General features: G+C 43.9%; 1 protein-coding gene across 1 annotated transcript in view; it reads right to left on the bottom strand.

The window, feature by feature from the left end:
• LOC149448968 (uncharacterized) overlaps window positions 1–13,871 on the bottom strand; it is a 29,520-nt gene extending 15,649 nt beyond the window's left edge. Inside the window, exons 1-2 of the mRNA XM_089694020.1 lie at window positions 13,829–13,871; window positions 6,588–6,992 (exon numbers count right to left, since the gene is read on the bottom strand). Of these exons, the coding sequence (XP_089550146.1) occupies window positions 6,588–6,992; window positions 13,829–13,871 (448 nt within the window). The remainder of the gene's footprint in view (window positions 1–6,587; window positions 6,993–13,828) is intronic.
• Between the last annotated feature and the right edge of the window lie 2,719 nt (window positions 13,872–16,590).

Raw genomic sequence — 16,590 nt, 5'->3', positions numbered from 1 at the left:
GTGGTAAGGATTTGCAGTAACCTCTAGCAACCAGTTAGTGAGCAGTAGGGATGTGCAGTAACCTCTATCAACCAATCAGTGAGCAGTAATGATATGCAGTAATCTCTAGCTACCAATGGGTGAGCAGTAATGATGTGCAGTAACCTCTATCAACCAATCAGTGAGCAGTAATGATATGCAGTAATCTCTAGCTACCAATGGGTGAGCAGTAATGATGTGCAGTAACCTCTATCAACCAATCAGTGAGCAGTTATGATCTGCAGTAAACTCTAGCAACCAATCAGTGAGTGGTAAGGATTTGCAGTAACCTCTATCAACCAATTAGTGAGCGGTAAGGATGTGCAGTAACCTCTAGCAATTAGTCAGTGAGTGGTAATGATATGCTGTAAACCAATAGCAATCACTGCCTGATCTGCTGCAGTAAACTGATTTTGAGACCGCAATCGTAAAGAAACACCAAATGATGGGATTTTAAATACCCCTCCAAGGGTCAAATATACACATAACAACCTAATTAAAAATATCTTACAACACTTTATTCCACTGATATAAAAACATGATTACATTATAAACATTAGTAATATAGGATGTAGAATCCGTCCCTTATCTCCCACATATAGTGGTGGAGGGACTGTTACGTTGGAATCCTATGGAGATCTGAACTGTAAGTCGATACGTTTCGTGGGGTGACCCGCTTCCTCAGGACCTTAGATCTCAGAGAAGTGGATATGGTAATCGATGCATCTATGTGTCCCTTATTGTAGTCCAAAGTGCCACCAAATGTAAAGGCACTGGAAAACAAATGGTATGTTCAAAAATTGATGGAGAGCCCAAGCCTGGTATGTCCTGCCGGCCCATGGGACGACCACTACCGGAGAGGAATAGTGGACTCAAGCCCTTGACGCCGATGTAACACAAATATGCTTCCTCACAGAACTGGGCTTTTTCCCGTGAGGCCGCATATTTGCGTACTTTCTTTCTGCTGGCAGCGTGCCGCACGGCGCACTCCCAGCACAAAGACCGGGGTGTCACTGAGAGCCCCGGATCCCGTTCTAACGATTGGGTCCCGGGACTCCCCATTCCGGGTCACATGGTCGCTGTGATAGCCTCTGATTGGCTATCACAGTGATCAGTCACTGTGCAGCCCGTCCCCCTTGTTTTTTTTTCTCTCTATGAATGGAGGAGAGAGATACATTGTATCACTCTAACTCCTGGCATAGAGAGAAAAAAATGTTTGTTTAAAAAAAAGACAAATAAAAAAATATAGAAAAATTACCTAGATCAAGGTTTGATCTAGTTCAGTGCCAGGGTTAGTGTTTGGGTCAGGGTCAAAGGTCAAGGTCAAAAGGCCATGTTTTTAAAAAATAATTGGTATCAGTATCAGTTATTGTCAGTGTGTTTTAGGTAAAAAAACAAAAAAACAAAACAAGATGCGCACTATTGTTTCTGGGCTGTACTACGGGTACGAACAACAAATAACATACACATAGATGGTATCGCTGCGATCGTCAAAAGCTGGAGAATTTATTTTGGGTTGTTCTTTGGTGGTAGGTTATGGTGTTTTACTATTTTGAGCCAGTTTTCCTTTGATAATGAAAAAAAATCAGGAGATATCCATTACCATTTACCACCAAATGAAATTTGTCCTGAGAAAAACGCAGTATAATTCACCTGGATGTACAAAGTAGTTGTGATGATATGTACGGTTTTACTAACACAAGTCAAAGTTGCAAAATTGTGCTTAGGCATTAAGATTTGTTTTACCCTTAGGTGTGAAGGGGTTTAACAGCAGTGAATTGTTGAATGTATGGGCCAGTTACAGTGAGGAACAGAAGTATTTGAACCCCCTGCGATTTTGCAAGTTCTCCCACTTAGAAATCATGGAGGGGTCTGACATTCACATTGTAGGGGCATTCCCACTCTGAGAGACAGAATTTAAAAAAAAATAGGAAATCCCATTGTATGATTTGTAAAGAATGTATTTGTCTGGCACTGCTGAACAGAAGTATTTGAACACCTGAGAAAATCAGTGTTAATATTTGGTACAGAAGCCTTTGTTTGCAATTACAGAGGTCAGACGTTTCCTGTAGTTCCTGACCAGGTTTGCACTGCAACAGGGATTTTGGCCCCCTCCTCCACACAGATCTCCTCTAGATCTGCCAGGTTTCGGGGCTGTCGCTGAGCAACACGGAGTTTCAGCTCCCTCCAAAGATGTTCTATTGGATTTAGGTCTGGAGACTGGCTAGGCCACTCCAGAACCTTGATATGCTTCTTACGGAGCCACTCCTTGGTTCTCCTGGCTGTGTGCTTCGGGTCGTTGTCATGTTGGAAGACCCAGCCACGACCCATCTTCAATGCTCTGACTGAGGGAAGGAGGTTGTTGCTCAAAATCTCACAATAAATGGCCCCATTCATCCTCTCCTTAATACAGTGCAGTTGTCCTGTCTCCTTCACAGAAACGCACCCCCAAAGCATGATGTTACCACCCCCATGCTTCATAGTAGGGATGGTGTTCTTAGGATGCAACTCATCCTTCTTTTTCCACCAAACACAACGAGTGAAGTTTAGACCAAAAAGTTCTACTTTGGTCTCCTCTGACCACATGGCTTTCTCCCATGCCTCCTCTGGATCATCCAGATGGTCATTGGCAACCTTCAGACGGGCCTGGACATGTGATGACTTGAGCAGGGGAACCTTCCGTGCAATGCATGATTTGAATCCATGACGGTGTAGTGTTCTACCGACAGTGACCTTTGAAACTGTGGTCCCAGCTCTCTTCATGTCATTGACCAGCTCCTCCCTTGTAGTTCTGGGCTGATTCCTCACCTTTCTTATCATCAGTGATACCCCACAAGGTGAGATCTTGCATGGAGCCCCAGTCCGAGGGAGACTGACAGTCGTCTTTAGCCTCTTCCATTTTCTAACAATTGCTCCAACAGTTGATCTATTTTCACCAAGCTGCTTGGCAATTGCCCCGTAGTCCTATCCAGCCTTGTGGAGGTCCACAATTTTGTCTCTGGTGTCTTTTGACAGCACTTTGGTCTTGCCTATGGTAATAATTGGCGTCTGACTGACTGTGGGGTGGACAGGTGTCTTTAAAGAGCTCAGACAGGTGCTACTAAGTTAGATTAATGAGTGGAGTAGAGGTGGACTTTTTAAAGGCACAGTAACAGGTCTTTGAGAGCCAGAATTCTTGCTGTTTCTTAGGTGTTCAAATACTTCTGTTCAACAGTGCAAGACAAATACATTCTTTACAAATCATATGTCAATGTGATTTCCTGAATTGTTTTTAAATTCTGTCTCTCAGAGTGGGAATGCACCTACAATGTGAATGTCAGACCCCTCCATGATTTCTAAGTGGGAGAACTTGCAAAATAGTTCCTCACTGTATATATCCCATATGTCCTCACTAACAAGAGAAATCAGGGAGAGCAGGACCTCAATCCCATAGAAACCTGAGGACAGAGGTCACATGTCGCATGGACTCAACAAATGAACGCATTTTTTGCACATTTCCATCTGGTATTTCTTACAATATTTATGTGATTACATTTGTTGATTGCACTATGATTTAACCTATTGAATGGTTGTATATTTGATAGGTGACAGCAGACAGCACACTTGTGTTTTTTTTTGTTTTTTTTTTTAGAAAAAAAAAAGTGTTTGCAATGAATACCAACTACTCCGCTACTCACCGCTCACCCGACCAAAGGGTGCTGGCTCCAAGACGGGCCATGCTCCGTTAACATCAAAGGCATAAAAACAAAAATGGAGATGCTCAACTTAACCATTTCAATACCGTGCAATTTTACACCTTCCTGCCCAGGCCATTTTTCAGGTTTCAGCGCTGCTCTCACACTTTGAATGACAATTGCGCGGTCATATAACATTGTACCCAAACTAACATTTTATTATTTTCTTCACACAACTAGAGCTTTCTTTTGGTGGTATTTAATCACCGCTGGGGTTTTTATTTTTTGCTAAATTAACAAAAAAAGACCAAAAATTTTGAAAAAAAAACACATTTTTCTTTGTTTCTGTTATAAAAGTTTACAAATAAATAATTGTTCTTCATAAATTTAGGCCGAGATGTATTCTGCTACATGTCTTTGGTGAAAATAACCCAAATTAGGATGTATTTTTTAGTTTGTAGGAAAGTTATAGAGTTCACAAACTATGGTGTATATCTGAATATTGATCAATCCTGAAGTACTGACGGCCAATCTAATTTCTTGAGGTCCAAGAATGTCAGAACAGTACAGATATCCCCCAAATGTCAGAACAGTACAGATATCCCCCAAATGTCAGGACAGTACAGATATCCCCCAAATGTCAGGACAGTACAGATATCCCCCAAATGTCAGGACAGTACAGATATCCCACAAATGACCCCTTTTTGCAGAGTAGACAGTCCGATGTACTTCATAAGAGGCATGGCGAGTTTTTTGAAGTTGTATTTTTATGTCATAATTTTTCGGAAAATGAAAAAATTAAAAAATTATTTTCACTATTTTTTTTTACATACTGTCACCAGTGCAGTACAGCGTCATCATATAACTGGCATGGCGGTGAACAGGGACACTGACTGGTGACAGTATGAAAAAAAATATATATATATTTTTTTTTTTTATTATATTTAATTTTTTATTACATTTTTTTTAAGATTTTTTTTTCATATTTTACTATGACCAAAGTAGTACAATGTTACCATAGTAACACTGTACTACTTTGGGGAAGTGATCAGTATTTTATTTTTTTTTTTTACACAATTTGCTTATAGCAAAGAATTACTTTGCTATAAGCAAGCATTTACCTGAATGAAATCGATTCATTCAGCTTTTTTTCTTTTTTTTTTTGTGCTTAGCTGTGATTTGGTCACAGCTAATCACATGACATGTGCATGTGATTAGCTGTGACCATCACAGCTAGGCACTAGTATACAATGGATGGCATCATGAATGAAGCCATCCATTGTATACAACTGTCATGTGACCTGCTGTGATTGGTCACAGCAGGTCACATGGTACCAGCAACGGGAGCCGGTACTCGGATCTGTCATCGGCCGTGTCCCAGGTGCACGGCCCGTGACAGATCCCGCTGCTGCGCCGCTCTGCATTACCGCAAACGGCGCATGTGCGGGAGCACGCCAAATGGCGTGCACCCGGAATGAAGAGGCACATCTGAAGCCGCCAAACGGCCTTTGGCCGGGCGGCTAATGGTTAAAGGGTTCAAGGTACATTTATTGGTACCGCCTGATACGGAAATAATCCACCCGCTCCTGGCTGATCAGATCCATTCTTGTTTTTATGCCTTTGATGTTAAGGGCTCCATGTACACTGCAGCTGATAAACTCACGTTTAGGATCTGTTCAGTGTTTTTTTCAGCAGCCCCTGAACTCCCCCTAATGTTTTCCTATGTGTCCGTGTACACATCGTCCTTTACAGGCAGTTGAGTTTACAGTCGTTTTTTTGAACACAATAAACTCAGTTCAGACGTCGATTTTGTCAGTGTTTCAAACGCAAAACGCTTGTAAACGAGGCTAAACGCGTAAAATCGCGTTTATAAGCATTTGCAATTTTTTTTTACTCTTCCAGTTCCCAATGCTGTCCAGAGCCTTTTTCATCATGCAAAATGCATGCAAAGCATTTTTAAGGTGCTCAGATGGACAAAACACTGAACACAGGATGTTCCTATCAAGCTTGTCACACATTGTAATGGCCAATTCACACCTCAGACCTCTCCCACCCTTGGAAACAAAAGATATGTTAATGACCATTCACACCTCAGACCTCTCCCACCCTTGGAAACAAAAGATATGTTAATGACCATTCACACCTCAGACCTCTCCCACCCTTGGAAACAAAAGATATGTTAATGACCATTCACACCTCAGACCTTTCCCACCCTTGGAAACAAAAGATATGTTAATTACCAATTCACACCTCAGACCTCTCCCACCCTTGGAAACAAAAGATATGTTAATGACCATTCACACCTCAGACCTCTCCCATCCTTGGAAACAAAAGATATGTAAATGACCATTCACACCTCAAATTCCTCATGCCAGGTGACCTTAATGACTCCTCCACCAGACACCTTTCCCACCCTTGGAAACAAAAGATATGTTAATGACCATTCACACCTCAAATTCCTCATGCAGACCCCCTGCCAGGTGGCCTTGGTGACTCCCTCCACCAGACACCTTTCCCACCCTTGGAAACTAAAGAAATGTTAATGAGCAACTCACACCTAAGCTAATCTTAACACATACTGCTGTCTCTGCTTCTACTCTCTGTATTCCTCTAAAACAGTCTGAAATAATTAATAATTTACCACTTTTCAGTACATTCTGGGCATTTGGGAGGTTCTCCTGTGCTTATCTTTAAAAAACGCTTCTAGAGGCAAACATGCAAAAACGTGTATAAACGCGGCTAAACAGACGTTTTTTTAACCTACGTGTTCCAGGAGTCAGTTTCCATCGTTCAGAAGCGTCCCGTGTACATGGGGCCTAACAGAATAAGTGTGGGGTGCTAAAAGGGAAAAGGGGGGGCTGATGTTGGCCATTAAAACATTTGTTCTTGCCTTACCTTTTACCAAAACTTGAGTTCCATCTGGATTCTGCCATTGTTCAATCTCTTCAGTGTCTTCAAATTGTAATTTTAAACGGAAACAATAATTTTTAGCATCAGAAGTCATTAAATTATTTATAGTTATGGTCGCATTTCTGTAGTTTGGATCCAGATGGACGCTTAGTCTGCCTGAATAGCTGGGGGATATGTTGGGGGTTTCCGTGTCATTGTAAATTTCATCTTTTTCACGTCCACAATAATTTTCGGTGGCTGATGCTTTTACTGCAAGATTTACAGACGCGATTTTGTTCTTCTGTACTGGAAAGGCAATCTGGCAGGGGATTGTTATCGCTCCTCCAACCACTGATTCCCTTCCTCTCGGCTGATCGATGCAGTATTGTGTGGAAGTTTCATGGAACCCGCCTATGAAAAGAACATATCGGAATTATCACTCAGGTAGGAAAAAGGACAAGAAATCATATTTTAAAAGGTGGACATTCGCTTTCCAATATCTGTGTGTCTATTCCAACAAACATTTGTCCCGGCGCTTATGTCAAGTTATCTTGTGAGTGAAACCGAGAGTTCTGATTTCCCTGAAATTTTAAAAAATTCTGAAACCTGAAAAATCTGATGACTTCAGTAAATTTTGCTGTTTTCACAAAACGCATTGGAGTCAAATGGGAAGGGGAAATTACAGTGGGGGGGTTTTTTTTGTGGTTCTTTTTTTTTCATAGCACCATAGCGCAGAAAAGCTGTGTATTTGAAATTCATACTTTTATATAAATAATTTGCCGTTCATTTGAATGTGCTAGAAAACTTGACAAAACAATATAACAATGTTGTTATTTGGTATGTCTGAAAGAACTTCTGAACGGCATTCTTTCAATAACTGCAACTGTCTCTCCATTGAAACAGAAGTATTGCAGGGGCAGTGGTGTATTTAGGTTTTGTGCTGCCCTAGGCAACACAAAAATCGTCTGGCCCCATGAACATGACCAACACACACCCCCTTTCCCCCTCCCACAGAGAGAGCCTGACATTGACCAACAACAACCCTGCCCCCCACCTGGGAGAACCTTCCACTATCAACAATTCTTTTTTTCAGATCCTCAAAAAGTTCTTTGCCATGAAGTGCCATGTTAAACTTCTAGTGACCAGTAGGAGAGAGTGAGAGCGATAACACCAAATGTAACACACCTGCTCCCCATTCACACCTGAGACCTTGTAACACTAATGTGTCATGTGACACCGGAGAGGGAAAATGGCTAATTGGGCCCAAATTGGACCTTGTCACTTAGGGGTGGACTCACTTTTGTTGCCAGCAGTTTAGACATTAATGGCGGTGTGGTGAGTTATTTTGAGGAGACAGCAAACTTACATGTTATACAAGCTGTACACTGACTACATCACATTGTAGCAAAAGTGTCATTTCTTCAGTGTTGTCACATGGAAAAATAGAATCAAATATTTACAAAAATGTGAGGGGTGGACTCACTTCTGGGAGATACTGTATATATATATATATATATATATACAGTCATGGCCGAAATTGTTGGCACCCTTGATATTTTTCCTGAAAATCAAGTATTTCACACAAAAAAGGTATTGCATTAACACATGTTTTGCTATACACATGTTTATTCCCTTTGTATGTATTGGAACAAATATAAAACAGAGGCAGAAAAGCAAATATGACATAATGTCACACAAAACCCCAAAAATGGGCTGGACAAAAGTATTGGCACCCTTAACTTAATATTTGGTTGCACACCCTTTGGAAAACATAACTGAAATCAGTCGCTTCCTATAACCATCAATAAGCTTCTGACACCTCTCACCCGGAATTTTGGACCACTCTTCCTTTGCAAACAGCTCCAGGTCTCTCTTATTGGAAGGACACCTTTTCCCAACAGCAATTTTAAGATCTCTCCACAGGTGTTCAATGGGATTTAGATCTGGGCTCATTGCTGGCCACTTCAGAACTCTCCAGCGCTTCTTTGCCATCCATTTCTGAGTGCTTTTTGACGTATGTTTGGGGTCATTGTCCTGCTGGAAGACCCAGGATCTTGGACGCAAACCCAGCTTTCTGACACTGGGCCCTACAGTGCGACCCAAAATCCTTTGGTAATCCTCAGATTTCATGATGCCTTGCACACAGTCAAGGCACCCAGTGCCAGAGGCAGCAAAACAACCCCAAAACATCATTGAACCTCCACCATATTTTACCGTAGGTACTGTGTTTTGTTCTTTGTAGGCCTCATTCCGTTTTCGGTAAACAGTAGAATGATGTGCTTTACCGAAAAGCTCTATCTTGGTCTCATCTGTCCACAAGACGTTTTCCCAGAAGGCTTTTGGCTTACTCAAGTACATTTTGGCAAACTGTAGTCTTGCTTTTTTATGTCTCTGTGTCAGCAGTGGGGTCCTCCTGGGTCTCCTGCCATAGCGTTTCATTTCATTTAAATGTCGACGGATAGTTCGCGCTGACACTGATGCTCCCTGAGCCTGCAGGACAGCTTGAATGTCTTTGGAACATGTTTGGGGCTGCTTATCCACCATCCGGACTATTCTGCGTTGCAATCTTTCATCAATTTTCCTCATCCGTCCACGACCAGGGAGATTAGCTACAGTGCCATGGGTTGCAAACTTCTTGATAATGTTGCGCACTGTGGACAAAGGCAAATCTAGTTCTCTGGAGATGGACTTGTAACCTTGAGATTGTTGATATTTTGCCACAATTTTGGTTCTCAGGTCCTCAGACAGTTCTCGTCTCCTCTTTCTGTTGTCCATGCTTAGTGTGGCACAGACAGACACACAATGCAAAGGTTAAGTGAACGTCTCTCCTTTTTATCTGCTTTCAGGTGTGATTTCTATATTGCCCACACCTGTTACTTGCCCCAGGTGAGTTTACAGGAGCATCACATGCTTGTAACATTCTTATTTATCCGCAGTTGTGAAAGGGTGCCAATACTTTTGTCCAGCCCATTTTTGGAGGTTTGTGTGACATTATGTCGAATTTGCTTTCTTTCCTCCCTTTTTTTGTTTTGTCCCAATACACACAAAGGGAATAAACATGTGTATAGCAAAACATGTGTTAATGCAATACGTTTCGTGAGAAATACATGATTTCCTGGAGAAATATCAAGGGTGCCAACAATTTCGGCCATGACTGTATATATATATATATATACAGTGAGGAACAGAAGTATTTGAACACCCTGCGGTTTTGCAAGTTCTCCCACTTAGAAATCATGGAGGGGTCTGACATTCACATTGTAGGGGCATTCCCACTCTGAGAGACAGAATTAAAAAAAAAAATTCAGGAAATCCCATTGTATGATTTGTAAAGAATGTATTTGTCTCACACTGCTGAACAGAAGTATTTGAACACCTGAGAAGATCCGTGTTAATATTTGGTACAGAAGCCTTTGTTTGCAATTACAGAGGTCAGACGTTCCTGTAGTTCCTGACCAGGTTTGCACTGCAACAGGGATTTTGGCCGACTCCTCCACACAGATCTCCTCTAGATCTGTCAGGTTTCGGGGCTGTCGCTGAGCAACACGGAGTTTCAGCTCCCTCCAAAGATGTTCTATTGGATTTAGGTCTGGAGACTGGCTAGGCCACTCCAGAACCTTGATATGCTTCTTACGGAGCCACTCCTTGGTTATCCTGGCTGTGTGCTTCGGGTCGTTGTCATGTTGGAAGACCCAGTCACGACCCATCTTCAATGCTCTGACTGAGGGAAGGAGGTAGTTGCTCACAATCTCACAATAAATGGCCCCATTCATCCTCTCCTTAATACAGTGCAGTTGTCCTGTCTCCTTCACAGAAAAGCACCCCCAAAGCATGATGTTACCACCCCCATGCTTCACAGTAGGGATGGTGTCCTTGGGATGCAACTCATCCTTCTTTTTCCTCCAAACACGACGAGTGAAGTTTAGACCAAAAAGTTCTACTTTGGTCTCATCTGACCACATGACTTTCTCCCATGCCTCCTCTGGATCATCCAGATGGTCATTGGCAACCTTCAGACGGGCATGGACATGTGATGACTTGAGCAGGGGAACCTTCTGTGCAATGCATGATTAGAAACCATGACGGTGTAGTGTTCTACCGACAGTGACCTTTGAAACTGTGGTCCCAGCTCTCTTCATGTCATTGACCAGCTCCTCCCTTGTAGTTCTGGGCTGATTCCTCACCTTTTTTATCATCAGTGATACCCCACGAGGTGAGATCTTGCATGGAGCCCCAGTCCGAGGGAGACTGACAGTCGTCTTTAGCCTCTTCCATTTTCTAACAATTGCTCCAACAGTTGATCTATTTTCACCAAGCTGCTTGGCAATTGCCCCGTAGCCCTTTCCAGCCTTGTGGAGGTCCACAATTTTGTCTCTGGTGTCTTTTGACAGATCTTTGGTCTTGCCCATGGTAGTAGTTGGCGTCTGACTGACTGTGGGGTGGACAGGTGTCTTTAAAGAGCTCAGACAGGTGCTACTAAGTTAGATTATTGAGTGGAGTAGAGGTGGACTTTTTAAAGGCACAGTAACAGGTCTTTTAGAGCCAGAATTCTTGCTGTTTCTTAGGTGTTCAAATACTTCTGTTCAGCAGTGCAAGACAAATACATTCTTTACAAATCATACAATGTGATTTCCTGAATTTCTTTTTTAAATTCTGTATTTCAGAGTGGGAATGCACCTACAATGTGAATGTCAGACCCCTCCATGATTTCTAAGTGGGAGAACTTGCAAAATCGCAGGGTGTTCAAATACTTCTGTTCCTCACTGTATATATCTATATATACAGTATATATATACAGTGAAGGGAATGTGTATTTGCTCCCCGGCTGATGTTGAATGTTTGCCCAATCACAAAGAAATGATCGGTCTGAAAATCAAATGTTCGGTGTATTTTAACACTGAGAGACAGAATAGCAACAACAAATTCAGCAGAAATACATGTCTAACAAATGATGACTGATTTGCATGTTCATGAGGGAAATAAGGATTTGATCCCCTATCATTCAGCAGGATTTCTGGCTACCAGGTGTCTTTCATACAGGTAACAAGCTGAGATTAGAAGCAGTCTCTTAAAGGGAGTGCTGCTAATCTCATTTTGTTACCTGTATAAAATACACCTGTCCACAGGAGCAATCAAACAATCAGATTCCAAACTCTCCACCATGGCAAAGACCAAAGAGCTGTCCAAGGATGTCAGGGACAAGATGGTAGACCTACACAAGGCTGGACTGGGCTACCAAACTATCACCAAGCAGCTTGGTGAGAAGGTGACAACAGTTGGTGCAATCATTCACAAATGGAAGAAACACAAAACAACTGTCAGTCTCCCTTGGTCTGGTGCACCATGCAAGATCTCACCTCGTGGAGTGTCAATGATCATGAGAACAGTGAGGAATCATCCCAGAACTACACGTGAGGATCTTGTCAATGATCTCCAGGCAGCTGGGACCACAGTCACCAAGAAAACAATTGGTAACACACTACGCCGACAAGGACTGAAATTCTGCAGTGCCCGCAAGGTCCCTCTGCTCAAGAAAGCACATGTCCAGGCCCGTCTGAAGTTTGCCACTGAACATCTGAATGATGCAGAGGAGGACTGGTGGAAAGTGTTGTGGTCAGATGAAACCAAAATCCAGCTCTTTGGCATCAACTCGACTCGCCGTGTTTGGAGGAGGCGGAATGCTGCCTATGACCCCAAGAACACCATCCCAACTGTGAAACATGGTGGTGGAAACATTCTGCTTTGGGGGTGTTTTTCTGCTAAGGGGACAGGACAACTGCACCGCATCAAAGGGACGATGGATGGGGCAATGTACCATCATATCTTGGGTGAGAACCTTCTTCCCTCAGGCAGGGCATTGAAAATGACCAACTACAGGAAACGTCTGACCTCTGTGATTGCCAACAAGGGATTTGCCACCAAGTACCAAGTCATGTTTTGTGAAGGGTATCAAATACTTATTTCCCTCATGAACATGCAGATCAGTCATCATTTGTTAGACGCATTTCTGCTGAATTTGTTGTTGCTATTCTGTCTCTCAGTGTTACAATACACCGAACATTTGATTTTTAGACCGATCATTTCTTTGTGAGGGGCAAACATTCAACATCAGCAGGGGAGCAAATACGCATTTCCTTCACTGTATATATTACATACCCCATAGACACAGCATGAGCAGGACCAGCACCCTGTATATAAGAATCACGACAGACTGTATATACTACATACCCCATAGACACAGCATGAGCAGGACCAGCACACTGTATATAAGAATCACTACAGACTGTATATACTGTATACTACATACCCCATAGACACAGCATGAGCAGGACCAGCACTGTATATAAGAATCACTACAGACTGTATATACTACATACCCCATAGACACAGCATGAGCAGGACCAGCACTGTATATAAGAATCACTACAGACTGTATATACTACATACCCCATAGACACGGCATGAGCAGGACCAGCGCCCTGTATATAAGAATCACTACAGACTGTATATATACTACATACCCCATAGACACGGCATGAGCAGGACCAGCGCCCTGTATATAAGAATCACTACAGACTGTATATATACTACATACCCCATAGACACGGCATGACCAGGACCAGCACCCTGTATATAAGAATCACTACAGACTGTATATATACTACATACCCCATAGACACAGCATGAGCAGGACCAGTGCCCTGTATATAAGAATCACTACAGGCTGTATATATACTACATACCCCATAGACACAGCATGACCAGGACCAGCGCCCTGTATATAAGAATCACTACAGACTGTATATATACTACATACCCCATAGACACAGCATGACCAGCACTGTATATAAGAATCACTACAGACTGTATATATACTACATACCCCATAGACACGGCACGACCAGGACCAGCACCCTGTATATAAGAATCACTACAGACTGTATATACTACATACCCCATAGACACAGCATGACCAGGACCAGCACACTGTATATAAGAATCACTACAGACTGTATATACACTACATACCCCATAGACACAGCATGACCAGGACCAGCACACTGTATATAAGAATCACTACAGACTGTATATACACTACATACCCCATAGACACAGCATGACCAGGACCAGCGCCCTGTATATAAGAATCACTACAGACTGTATATACTACATACCCCATAGACACAGCATGAGCAGGACCAGCACCCTGTATATAAGAATCACTACAGACTGTATATACTACATACCCCATAGACACAGCATGACCAGGACCAGCACATGGGACATCATGATTGCTAACTGATATCAGGACAATCTTTGCTGATTATAAAACATCCAAAGAGGAACTTATATTGTTACAATATCTGCATTATATGTGGAAAGACGCCGACGCAGATGGACTTCCTCTTCTCCCCGACTCTTCACAGACAAAGATAGAAGTAGATATTGACGCAAACCTGTAGTATCGTTACAAAACACTCTTTCAGAAGAAGTACTAATACACAGAGCATTGTACATCTAGTAATAAGGGCTGAGTCACACCATGCTTTTGTGATCCAGATGCATGTTTTTGATACATTTTCATGCGTTTTAATACGTTCCAGTGCATTTTTCCCCCTCTTGTCTTTTTTGCTAAAGCTTCCAGTTTTTTCGCCGTGATTTTATTGGTTGTTAGGAACCCGCACAAAAAAAAAATGTATGGGCACCACCCAAAATCCATACCAGGCCCTTCAGTTAGGTATGGATTTTAAGGTGAACCCCATGGCGAAAACATGGCCTCCCCCCAAAATTATTATTAATATTATTATACTGTATTTATAAAGCGCCAACAGTTCACTCAGCGCTGTACATTAGAAAGGGCGACAATACATGCTATAGTACAATAACAATACAATGCGATACATGAGGGGTTTGAGGGCCCTGCTCTTTCGAGCTTACAATCTAGGAGGGAGGGGATGGTGGCACAGGAGGAGATAGCTGTGGGGGATGGAGTGGTAAGAAGAGTTGAGGAGGTCTGAAATTAGCAGGGGGTGGGGTAGGCTTCCCTGAAGAGATGGGTTTTCAGGGTGCGCCTAAAGGAGAGGAGAGTAGGTGATAGTCTGATGGATTGGGGTAGGGAGTTCTAGAGGATGGGAGACACCCTGGAGAAATCCTGGAGGCGGGCATGGGAGGAGGAGACCAGGGAACTAGAGAGAAGGAGGTCTTGTGAGGAGCGGAATGTGCGTGCTGGGTGGTACTTGGATATTAGGTCGGTGATGTAGTTCGGGGCAGTATGGTGGACAGTGGACATCAGTGTTAGGATTTTGAATTTGATCCGTTGTGCAATCGGAAGCCAGTGGAGGGATTGGCAGAGGGGGGTGGCGGAGATGGAGCGGTTGGTAAGGTGAATGAGTCTGGCCGCTGTGTTCAGGATCGACTGAAGCGGGGATAGCCAGCGGCGAGGCAGGCCAGTGAGGAGGGAGTTGCAGTAATCGAGTCGTCTTACGATGAGGGAGTGGATGAGCTGTTTAGTGGTTTCTGGGGTTAGGAACGTGCAGATTTTGGCGATGTTGCAGAGGTGGAGTCTGCACGAGTTTGTTAAAGATTGGACTTGGGGCTGGAAGGATAGGTTGGAGTCCAGAATGACACCAAGTACTCTGGTCTGCGGGTGGGTTTGATGGTGGCGTTGTTGGACGTGATGGAGAAGTCAGTAGGGGGTGGGGTCTGGGCTGGGGGGAAGACAAGAAACTTGGTTTTGGAATGGTTCAGTTTAAGGAAGTGGAGCGACATCCAGTCTGATATGTCGCTCAGTAGGTGTGTGATTCGGGCGAAGACCGAGGGGGTGAGGCGAGGGTTGAGAGATAGATTTGTGTGTCGTCGGCATAGAGGTGATAGTTGAAGCCGAGAGAGAGTGTATGAGTTGGCCAAGGGAGGAGGTGTAGATGGAGAAGAGAAGGGGCCCAAGGACGGAGCCTTGAGGGACCCCAACAGAGACGGGGAGTGAGGGGGAGGTGGTAGCGTTGTAAGTGACGCTGAAAGAGCGTTGTGACAGGTAAGATGAGAGCCAGGAGAAAGCAGAATCTCTGAGGCTGAGGGAGTGTAGTTTGTTAAGGAGGAGGGGGTGGTCAACTGTGTCGAAGGCTGCAGAGAGGTCAAGGAGTAGGTTCACTGAGTAGTGGCCATTAGCCTTTGCAGTTAGAAGGTCATTGGAGAGTTTGAGTAAGGCAATTTTGGTGGAATGTAGGGGATGGAAGCCGGACTGTAGGGGATCGAGGAGGTTGTTGTCGTTGAGGTGAGAGCTTAGGTGAGTGTAGACTAAGCGCTCGAGGAGTATGGATTTGAATGGGAGCAGGGAGATGGGTCTGAGGTTGTTCGGGTCATTGGGGTCCAGAGAGGGCTTTTTAAGTATGGGGGTGATGTATCCATGCTTCAGAGGGGAGGGGAATGTGCCAGAAGAGAGGGAGAGATTAAAGATGTGGGTGAGGTCAGTGTGAGGAATGTTGGGTGGGGTGGAGGTCAGAGCAGTGGTGGGGCCGTGGGAGAGGGGTGATGAGGGGGTAGCTGTGTGAGAGGGGACGGGGTTGGAGGGAGTTTGAGCAGCGACTAAGTGTCGAGGGAGAGGGGTGATGAGGGGGTAGTTGCGTGAGAGGGGGCGGGTCTGGAGGGAGTGTGAGCTGCGGTGATGTCCTTGCGAATTGTGTCAATCTTGTTTTTGAAGTGATTGGCAATTTCAAGGGAGGTGAGTGAGGTGCTGGGTGGAGCTGGGGGCGGAGAGAGTAGAGAGTTAAAGATGGAGAAGAGTCGGCGAGGATTGAAGGAGAGGGTGTTGATGAGGGTCAGGAAGTAGGCTTGTTTGGCGGCGTGGAGGGAGGAGGTGTAGGTGTGGCTGGCAGATTTATAGCTGGTGAAGGCTGGTTGAGATCTGGTTTTGCGCCATAGTCACTCCAGGGCATGACCAGGGGTGGACTGACCATTTGAAAACTCGGGCACTGCCCGAGGGCCCGGGATCAGTAGGGGGCCCCATGAGATG

The sequence above is a fragment of the Staurois parvus genome, unplaced genomic scaffold (genome assembly GCF_062004578.1).
Source record: "Staurois parvus isolate SC_StPar_1 unplaced genomic scaffold, SC_StPar_1.0 ptg000647l, whole genome shotgun sequence".
NCBI lineage: Eukaryota > Metazoa > Chordata > Amphibia > Anura > Ranidae > Staurois > Staurois parvus.
Note: the sequence above shows the minus strand (reverse complement) of the source record. Positions and strands in the feature narration are given on the sequence as shown.